The sequence below is a fragment of the Centrocercus urophasianus genome, unplaced genomic scaffold, assembly GCF_019232065.1.
Source record: "Centrocercus urophasianus isolate 14NV4802_14NV808 unplaced genomic scaffold, USGS_Curo_1.0 seq_18, whole genome shotgun sequence".
Classification (NCBI taxonomy): Eukaryota; Metazoa; Chordata; class Aves; order Galliformes; family Phasianidae; genus Centrocercus; species Centrocercus urophasianus.
The window spans coordinates 25,733,201-25,743,851 of NW_024884733.1; the positions used below are offsets into that span (position 1 = coordinate 25,733,201).

Below are 10,651 nucleotides of genomic sequence, written 5' to 3' on the forward strand. Positions count from 1 at the left end.
TAGTTAAGAACCTGGTGTTTAACTAAGCTATCTGTGCAGACTTGAGTGGTGATTTGTACTACAGAAGGTCAAAAACAGTGCATTTAAGATTGCCACTTTTTAGATCCCAAGTATGAGGTTCATGGGAAAAAGCAGATGTGTAATCAATGCTCCAAAGTTTAATGGTACGTTTAAGATCCTGTTTTCCATGGTCCCCACTGATTACTGACTTAATTTGCCTGTTCTCAATCACACAGAGCCCCAGCACCATCCAAATTATATTAAAGAATAATGCTGCCTTTACATTTAGAAATGTTTGCTTTACGTATTTATTACACCATCAACATTTTCTTTTTCAGGAGGGTGACAATGTGAACCTGATTCTTTGTTTTGTTACATTCTGCTACTTGCAATGGGGTCTTTTTGAGGCTATTAGCTGCTAGCAAATTGGCTTTTTCTCCTTCTGACCAGTTTATGAGGGAATTTACAGCATTTAAGTGACCAACCTTGCAAGCACAGTGCAATGGGGTATCCTTATTGCTGTCTAAGGCGTTAATGGCTGCTCCATAACTCAGCAATAAGTATATCAAGTCACTGTGCCCATATTCTGCTGCAATATGCAACGCAGTCTTTCTCCAAATGTTTCTATCATCAATATTCTTATTTTTCGTTGATGTCAAAAGAATTTTTACAACTTCTGTGTCTCCTCTGATGGCTGCATAGTGCAGGGGAGTACATCCATCCATGTCCTTATCTCCAAGTCTTCCTTTTCTAGCTAGCAGAACTTGAACAATACTGAGATGGCCTCGCAGAGCTGCAGCATGCAGAGGTGTTTTTTTCTCCTTGTCTTGTGCCTTGGGGTCAGCATTAGCATTCAGAAGCATCTCCACCATTGTTTTATCTCCCCTTTCACAAGCAAAATGTAAAGGTGATTTTGACTGCTTATCTTTCGCATTAACATTGGCTTTGTGGTGCAACAGCTGTTTGGCAACATCAGCATTGCCTCTTTGACTTGCAATATGCAAGGGAGTAACAAACTCTTTAGTGACAGCATTAATTTTGGCCCCTGCGCTGACTAACGGGCCGACCAATGCTCCATGGTTGTGCAGTGCAGCAGTATGGAGTGGGGTTTCATCAGTCTGATTGGTCACATTGGCTTCCATCCCTTTGTGCAGGAGCAGGTTGGTGATGGAGGCAGCCCCAGCCCGAACTGCCAGGTGCAAAGCTGTGTCTGAAGCAGGGGTTTTTATTCCCAAATTTGCTCCCTTTTCGATTAGAACTTCTGCACATTCAGCCTTGCCCGTCTCACACGCCAGGAGTAAAGGAGTGTACTGCGTTTCATTGTAGGCATTTACATCTGTACCTCTGTCAGCTAAAGCTGCTACAATACCGTGCAAATTTTTCTGTACAGCTTTAAAAAGAGCCGACTCCATTATGTCCGATGGCAAATCTTTAGAATATTCTAGCAGTGTTTTGAAGATGGATGGGTGGCTGCTGTCGAAGGCTCTTTCGGCCACACTGGAATCAACACTGGCTCCAGCTTCCAGCAGTGCTTTTGCAGTGTTTTCAAAGCCCTGAGAAACAGCATAACTGAGAGCTGTCTGTCCTCTCTCATCCTTCCCATCAGTGGAGGCACCACACTTTAAAAGCATTTTTGCCAGACTGCTTTCATCCTTAAGAGCTGCCATGTGCAAAAAGTGATGTCGGTTCCCACTGCTTCTTGCTTCTTCTCTCAGGAACATCTTCACTATGTGACTGTGGTCATTCTGTGCAGCCAGGTGAAGTGGTGCCTTGCCTTCTTTATCCAAACTGTACATGTGAGCACCGCAGCGGAGAAGCACTTTGGCTGCATCACCATGGCCTTTCTCAGCAGCCCTGTGCAGAGGTGTTCTCCCTTTCTGGTCCATCACATCTAGCTGAGCACCTTTGCTGATCAAATATTCCATTACGCTTAGGTGCCCCTGAGAGGCTGCAACGTGCAGAAGGGTTTCATTTGAAGAGTTTAGTGCATTAATATCATTATCTTTCAGTGTTTTCTCTAACTCTGAAATACAACCGTTGGCAGCTGCATCAAAGATGCCAATATCAGAATGACGTTTTCTAGGTTTTGCTGCTCCTGAAAGCTGAGTTTCTTTTCCTTTCTTCTTAGTAGCCCCTTTGTGACTTTTTCTTTGAGGACTCTCTCCTTCTTGTTGGTACTGTTCACAGCTCTTTTCAAACCAAACTTTGTCCCTTTCAAGTAAGTATCCTATCAGTTGTCTTCTGGCATCTCTGATGCTTTCGTTTACTTCACTGACATATTTTCTCATCTTGTTATAAAGTTTTGGCTCCACTTGCTTTAAACATGGATAGAAAAAGAGCCTGCAGGCTCTTTCACCTTGAGAAACTAGGATGTCTAAAACTCGAGAGTTCTTTTCTGTTCGTGTCCTGTAGAAACTCATGACCATCCTTTTTTCTGGAGAAAAAATGCCATTGTCTATGAGGCAGCTCAGAAGGTGGTCAGGGTCATTAATGCCTTCTATTAGCTCTTCTCTTTTAGTTCTTAGGACTTCTATTGCATATGGATTGGTAAATAGGCTGGTGGAATGCATGCTCACCTTGATAAGGAAGAAGAGAACCAAACTATTGTTTAACATCAGAAGTGAAATACAAAGTATCAAAGTGGGGTCACATCACTGCCTGTGAGGTGCTGAACAGCTGCCCAGAGAGGTGCCCCGTCCCTGGAGGTGTTCAAGGCCAGGTGGGATGGGGCCCTGCACAGCCTGGGCTGGTATTAAATGGGGAGGTTGGTGGCCCTGCCTGCGGTGGGGGGGTTGGAGCTTCACGATCCTTGAGGTCCCTTCCAACCCGAGCCATTCTGTGAATCTTTTTGATAGAACTCTGAACCAGCAATCACTGTAGTTCAATAATACATCTTTAAAGAATGAGAAAGGAATCAAAACTCACCTTTAGTTCTGAAAGAAGTCCCTTGATTTTCTCTGTTCTTCCTTAGCAACACGTGAGGCTCAATAACAAAACAAAAACCTGTGATATGTAAGGATCTTCCATTTGGAAGACTTCTTCCAGACTTTTTAATGCAAAGTTAGGGAGGGAAAAAATGCTTTTGTGAAGCTGATATTTGAATAGCAGATATTGGTTATCAGGTTCCTTTGGGCCACGCTGTTCTTTGTGGTTCCCAGTTGTCCAGGCTTTTAGACCTGACAAGAGAAAATGGACAGCATGGTTACTGTTGCTGTGTTTGCATACTTGCACAGTGTTAAATGAAGGAGTACCCTTTGCCTGCACTGTAGGTGAAATCTCTGTCGTGTAATGAAATAAAACCACAAAGATCCAGATAAAAATGAACTGTACAGAGCAGCTGATTGTAAAAAGTGTTCCAGGCTTTCCAGGATGAGTTACAACTTTGGTCTGTGAGCTGTATTTAACTTTAAGGCTGTCATTCTTGTGTCTGCTGTCTGTCTGGAGCCTAATTCTATTCCATGAGGTGGATCAAGGTGTGTACAAAACTTTTAAAGTATAATTAAATGAGACTTCAAATCTGTATGTGTAGTCTTCAGTGTGAGTGTGGGACCTTTGAATCGAGCTGAAATTCATTTAACTTACTGGTCACAAAATTCCTCACAGAGAGGAGGAAATATAATAATAACCATCTACGTATTTGGAATGCAATTGAGAGAAATTGAGATGGCAGTTCTGTAAGAGCTAGAGCTGAGTGGTTGGGTTTGGTGCTTTTTAAGGTCCCTCCAACCCAAACCATCCCAGGAAAATATGCTGACAGCTTCACCTTATTTAAGCAAATCGGACATTTTGCCATCTGGGTCTTTTTCACTGCCTTTTCCATTGCATGCTGCTACCTTTGCTTGTATTTTCTTTAACAGTAGGCATAGTGTGACTGATGAGATTTCTAATTTTTTATGAGTTGACTTTATAAGCTTGCATTGCAAAACTTATTCTATTTTATAAGCTAGATTGCAAAACTTCTTTTTTTTTTCTTTTTACAAGAAAGATTTATTGAAGAAATAGCCAGGAAAGGCAAGACTTCTAGTATAAGTTTTGAAAGCCAGCCAGTTACAGAGTCAGCAAATTGGACAGCCAATTTAAAAGCCCAGTAACTCCTCTGAAATGCAAAGAGGGGCACTGCCCCAAGGATGGGTAAACTTCTGTCGTTTAGTTAATCATTGTTAACACACAACATGGAAAAGTTTGTTGTCAGGAGGTCCAACTGTTCCTATATCTGCTCATGACCCAGTCTATGAGCTGCAAATTATTTAGTCTTCAGGTCTGACTCATCAAAGTACTTCAGATATATCCATCTCTTGAGTAAAGTAATAGGCCTTACTTAAAGTTTGCTCAGATTGGGTTGTTATGTCTTCATTGTTATTGTTCCAATGCAAAATAGAGGAAGCAATGCTTGATTGCACTCACAGTTTTGAGTTCTATCCATGGAGAATGGCGAGTGCTAAGCAGTGTCATGAATACAGCTGGCCCACACAGAAAGTGTGGAACTCGTGAAAAAAATTAAAGCCATCAACTGTGATATTCCTAAAGAATCTGTTGGTATGGCAGCAATTTCCTAATGTGCAGGAACTGTGCTAATAAACCAGCAGGCATTAAAGGTGCAGTGCCCCTAACCGGCCGTGGGGGGGGACAGCGGAGCCCTGTGTGTGCAGTGGCTGTTTAGAGCCAGTGTGAAACTGGGCTTTTAGAGAATAGTATGCAGCCAATTACTTGGCCAGTTACTGTGCAAATCTTAGTCTGCAAATCGTAATTCTGGATATATTTTTAAAAGCTCTTTGTGTGGAGGTGACATGAGGAAATTCTCTGTTAAAATAGGAATTGCATTCATCAAGGAAGTTTTGGAAGCTTGTTGTATAGATGAATAAGAGATTAATAACTGGCTGTTTGAAGTATGCTTTTTGTTGATATCTTCAAAACTTATTTACTCTACTTATTTGGCATATAAATGTTTTAGGGAAAGGAAATATATTAAGGTTCCATATCTGTGTTCCTTTAATTAAGTGCATGAGACCATATATGTGCAGGACTTCCAGGAAGCTCTTCATTAGAAGTCTGAATGGCAAAATTTCTTATTACTAAGCCAAACCTTTGGCATTCTCTATTAACTTTTACCCTTATTTGATGTCTGAGAGGCATGAGGAGGTTTGTTTTTTCCTTGCAAAGTACTTCTTGTGTTGGTTTTCTTTCTGCTGGCATCTTCAGCTCTGCAAATCCAAGGGCATCCATTATTATGTTATTCTAAAAACAAAAGAAAATGATGGTCTTTGCTTCTGTCTTCTTTGTAATAGAGCACTTTTTAGGGTCTTTGTGTTCAGAGACATTGGGGCATAGCAGATGAGCATACATGCATCAAGGAAACTTTGTTTTACTCCAGAAGGACGTGCAGTAAAACTCAGATTGGTACTGATGCAGGCTCTGATTCCCCAGTCACTGGGAAAGCTCTGTGCTGTAGGTGTGCTGGTTGTGTTTTGATCATGTGCTGTTGAGATCCCTGCAGAGAGCAGGCTGTCATGACAGAAGTCCTGAATAACACATTTAAGCTCTCATTTAAGCATCATCATTAAATGCAGAAATAATGCTCTCTGAATATATGGTTAGACAGAAAAGACATCATTTATATAGATCTGTGCATACTTAGCAATGACTTTGTAGGAGGATGCCAGCTGAGAACAATGTGATTGTTTAGAGCAGGCCTGAAAAAGGGCAGGTGATGCTACTGATAGGAAGGATCTGCAGTTATGTCTGCTGAGTGGGTTTCCATGGGGGACCATCAAATGCCTGCTTGAACCCTGCTGTGGCTGCTCTGAGGAACGCAGCTCGAGCCACTTCGTTCATACCTGGAGTCCCAGCTTTGCTGCTTACACGTGTCCTTGGGCAAATCACTTCATCTCTGCTCCCTGTTTACACAAGCATTAAAATAGGAAATTTTTTTCTCCCTCACAGACATGTCCTGTGTGTTCATTAACGGTGGTGCAGTGCTTTGAAGTTACAGAGGGCTTTGAAGTTTTGCTCCTTTGAAGTATTGTTTTCTGACTTCTCAAAGATGAACGTTTATTTCTTAAATTAACACGTGCCTGTGTTTTCGAGCTTATTTTATATTGCTATGTCATCATCAAGCACACATTTAATTTTCTTTATTTTAATTTCTCAAAGATGAAAGCAGCCAAAAGTACACCTTGCACATTGTTTGACTGCCGTCCGGGATGCAGCTCTCTGGGCCCGAGGATCCTGCAGAGGTCAGCCTTTCTCCAGCCAGCACTGGAGCCTTGCGCCGCACTCACTGCCTTCTGCTGAAACCCAGCGACTGCCAGTAACTGCTTGTATTCCCCAGGGCATTTTCTTGATAAAATGGATGGAAAGCCAAACATTAATATCACAGTTTTGCTCACTGCAATATTTTTATATTTCCCAATGTGGAGTTCGATTTCATTTAAGACAGTTGTTTGCAGTAATGCCAACTGCTTATTAGGAACATATCTTTGCTGTAGAATAACCCATTTCCAAGAGAAAGTAAAGCCAACATCGTTATCTGAACACCGTGAGGAATAGGAAATATATCAGGGTAATCAAGGCATCATCACTATTAAACAGAGCTCAGGAATCATGCTTTGTTTTGGATAATCAGAAATCTAAGTGACCTGGCTGGTTGAGGTTGAACTATATTTAGGCATAGTCAGACAGAGAAGCAGCAGTGCTCGAAGTGTTTGTGGTGATGATTAGAATGCACTTGACTTATTATAACACTGGTAGAGAAGTTGACTAGTCAGAATGTCTGCAAGAGAGACAAAGCTTAGCTCTTAGTTTTGCATAAAGAGTAACTGCAGTGAGTTAGAGAAGTCCGAAGGGAAGCTCTGGCACTGAGCAATCTTGTTTGTGTTAAGTCAGGTTTCTGTCAAGAGTGGACCAGGAGATGTGGGGCCTTCCTGGTGCTGGGACGTCTCTATGCTGGCAGGGATTTAAAGAAGTATTCCATAGGGCAGTGCCACCCTTGGAGTGGCACACAGAGAACATGCATGCCAGCTGAGGCCTCCTGGAGGGGGGGGAAAGCTGATCCGTCCAGCCTCGTGTTTTGCACCTCAGCCTGGCACACTGGGCTCCCCTCTTATCTCCTGTGCAGCTCACACACTGCCTGCCATAGCTGCTCCTGCAGAGTCCCCTGTGCCAGGTCCTGTCTCTAAAGAGCTGCCTTGCAAGCAGCACTGCTCCCCTGCCTTGTCCAATAGTCATGGATGCCTCTGAGGTACTAAATAACAATACAGCAGCAGGTATAATAATGTAGATACTTTATTTCCAATACAAGGCACAAATGTTATCCTAACACTTTCCTCAAGTGTAAACACAGAAAGATCGTGTAAAGTGCTGCATCTCTACAATACAAAATGTTCTTTTTCCAAAGATGAACGTATTCTTTTCTGCAGTTCCAGTCCTGGGGCAACTCTAAGAGAGCAGCACACATCAGTATTGTGCCTCTGGTGGCCTTACATGCTGATAGGACTGACTGTGGATCCGGATTGAACTGTGGATACAAGGCTTCGTAGGCATGAATCATCCAAAGTGAGGACTAGGATTGGTTTTCTTGTCCAGTGTGAATTAGTAAACTTTCAGAAGAGTGACCAAGTAACCTTGAAGGCTTTTTTTACAGTTTAGTTTTGAATAATCAGATTCAAAGGTGTTTTTCCATAACTTTCCATGGAATTCCTTGCCAGGTGTTTTTCCAAGAAGCTGCACAGGGGAGGTAGAAGGAAGAAAGCTTTCTACTTCAGCTTCACAGAGCTAAGGGAAAGCAGCATGCTTGTTTTGAAATGTAATAAGGAGAATTAAAATTGCTCTGAAACAAACAGGAAAATTGTTACTGATGACACGATGAAATTTACATCATGCAAAGATCAAAAAAGAAAAAGGATCATTTTTTTTCTGTTGACTATCATGGGCAGTGTGCTTCTATATGTACTTATTCTGCAGAAATCTTTACTGTCACAATCTTAATTTAAATTTAGAAACTAACTCTGTTAGCTTTTATGGAAAGTTGTTACTCAAATCACTAACGCTAAATGCACACGATGTAAAAGCACTGTTACTAAATGCTGAGGCATCTTCAAGGATCAGCAAACTGGCTTTCTTTTCTGCTTTTTTCTTAACAGGCAGATTTTTTTACATTTTTAAACAGGCCTTTGTGGTTTTGGGTTGGGAACGCACACTTAGTCAGTGAAATCTTACAGAAGGAAATGCTCTGTGGAAGTTCTTCAGCTGCCCCCCATAGGCATGGGGCTGCTCCCAGAAGGTGCCTATGGCAGTGCCACCAGATCTCCCACAGCAGGCAGCTGTATGCAAGCAGAATATTGCTTGTACCCATTAGAAAGTGCTGCAGAGAGAGTGCTGCAGAGATTAATGGAGACTAATGTGACTTTGAAAGGAAATGATGTTTTGCTACATCATAAAGCAGTTTTAATTGCTGTTATTTATTAAGTTATTACAGTTAGATGTCAGGCATCAGACAGCACAGACGTGCACCTAAACAATGTCTTGCCAATGAAGTCTACCTATGCACACACTGAAATTTTACTCTCTCTGAGGAATCCATTTATGTATATAAATTGTGTTTGTTATGTCAACAGAATTTTCAAGTCCATTTATTTTAGTTCCACGGTTGTTGTTTTTCCTGAATGTAAAGAAATAGAAAACTTCTGAATTAGGTGTGGAAAACCACCCCAAGCTTCTCTTATTCTGTTAAGAAGAATGAATTCGTAATTACTCTGTAAAAAAGGCAGAGCATTTTCTGTTGACAACAATTTTCTGAGTTAGTGGGGGTAAGTTGGAGGTTCCAGTAACACCACCAGTAGGAAAAAGCTACTGCTGAGAGCAGATAGTAGGGACTGGGGGCTCAGCCGTTCCCCCTTCAAGTTGCTTGAAGGCAGCTAGAACACCTGGACCTGGAGAAGCTTCTCTGCATCTCTTCCTTCTTCTACAGTTGTCATCTTAGTCCTCCTTGATTTTCATTTTTTTAACTTATCACAGAATCACAGAATGGCCTGGGTTGGAAGGGACCTCAAGGATCATGAATTTCCAACCCCCTGCCACACGCAGGGCCATCAACCTCCGCATTTAATACCAGCCCAGGCTGTGCAGGGCCCCATCCAACCTGGCCTTGAACACCTCCAGGGATGGACAGAGCATCCACAGCCTCTCTGGGCAGCTGTTCCAGCACCTCACCGCTCTCATAGTAAAGAACTCAAAGAACTTAATATTCTAGCTTTGATTCTTGTCTCTTTTCCTGTTAACCTTGAAAATGGTTCCTATATTCCCTGATCCCCGAGTTATTCATTGTGAATCCTCTAGGTCACTCTCTTGTCTTTGATACTTTTTTGGATCCAGAATTCTATATTTAGAGAAATAGTAAGTTGATATCAGCCTGGCTGTGTCTCCTTGTGTGCCAGCATCTGTATTCTTAGCTCCAGTTCAGAAAATGTGTAAGTCTGTATTTAAATGCGGAGAGGTGCTTGAGCAGAGGGTAAGTTTGAGTTCTAAGAGCCTTGGTAAAACACGAGCAGTTCCTCTCTTTTTGAATGCAGTACTATGCTTAAACATGAAGGGTCTGATTGCTGCACTGAATCAGGACCTCGGCCTTCCTCCTGTCTGCTTCCATGAGAAACACTTGTGCTGATTTGGGTAGCTCCCTAAATCACAAAAGCCTGACAACTCCTCCAGATTCATGGCGTTTGCTTCCCTTGGCATATCCCAAAACATCCTTCTCTGTGCAGCTGCACCTGTGATATTCTGGCAGCGCTCTTTGTTCCCAAGCCATTATGTCTTCCTACTCAAATTTCCATTCAAAGAGTGATTCATCCAGCAGGGGAAAGGCATGACCCAGCTGCCCCCTCAGTTTCCATCGTTTTGCAAATCAAACACACTCTCATCTGAACCAGAGCTTTCATTTCAGACCTCTCTCTTCTCATTCCTTAAACTGCTTCTTATTCCTTATTCCTGTAGCGCTTGCTGTGAGCACAGAAATGTTTGCTGTACCAATAGGTTTCCTTTGGTCACAAGAGCAACAGAATCATATCAGCATGGATTGTCTTTCCTCTAGGAATACTTTTTTTTTCACAGCAGATGATGGTTGTTACCTGTGCCAGAGCTACTGTGTGGACAAAGCATAAGCTTGACTCATTATGCCAGCATCCTTCTTTGTTTTTTTAATAACAGCTTTCATGCTCTTAATGTTTAGTTCTAATGTCCAGCTGGAGAAAATTGCACACCTCTACCAAAAGCTTCTGCAAGAGCTGCTTAGTCTTCAATCATTCTTTCTAATGCTTCTGTTGTTTTCCATTGTCCCCTGTGCTACTTGCCTCTTATTCCTTTGAACACTATATTAAACCTTTCTAAAGACTCCTCTTCAACCATTTTTCTTCTGTCATCAAATCCACCTAGTTACAATTCTGCCTCCTTTACTGTGCAGTAGAAGTGCTTCCTATCTGAGAAAGGGGTTTTGTTTGCTTGTTTGTTTGTTCTTATTCCCTTACCTAAATAGCCATTCTAGGTTTACAGGACTCTCAGGGATAAAGCTGGGACTCCTGCCAGCTGACATAGCTGTTGCTGAAGTGCTATCTGGAGCCATTGCCTACCTGTAGGTCTGTTTTCTGCTGTCATGGTTCCCAGT

The 10,651-nt window shown here is 42.1% G+C and overlaps 1 protein-coding gene across 1 annotated transcript; it reads right to left on the reverse strand.

Moving 5' to 3' along the window:
* Positions 1-311: 311 nt before the first annotated feature.
* Positions 312-2,570, reverse strand: LOC122161002 (CARD- and ANK-domain containing inflammasome adapter protein-like). The gene has a single exon (XM_042820068.1). The coding sequence runs from the start codon at positions 2,568-2,570 to the stop codon at positions 312-314; it is 2,259 nt and encodes a 752-aa protein (XP_042676002.1).
* Between the last annotated feature and the right edge of the window lie 8,081 nt (positions 2,571-10,651).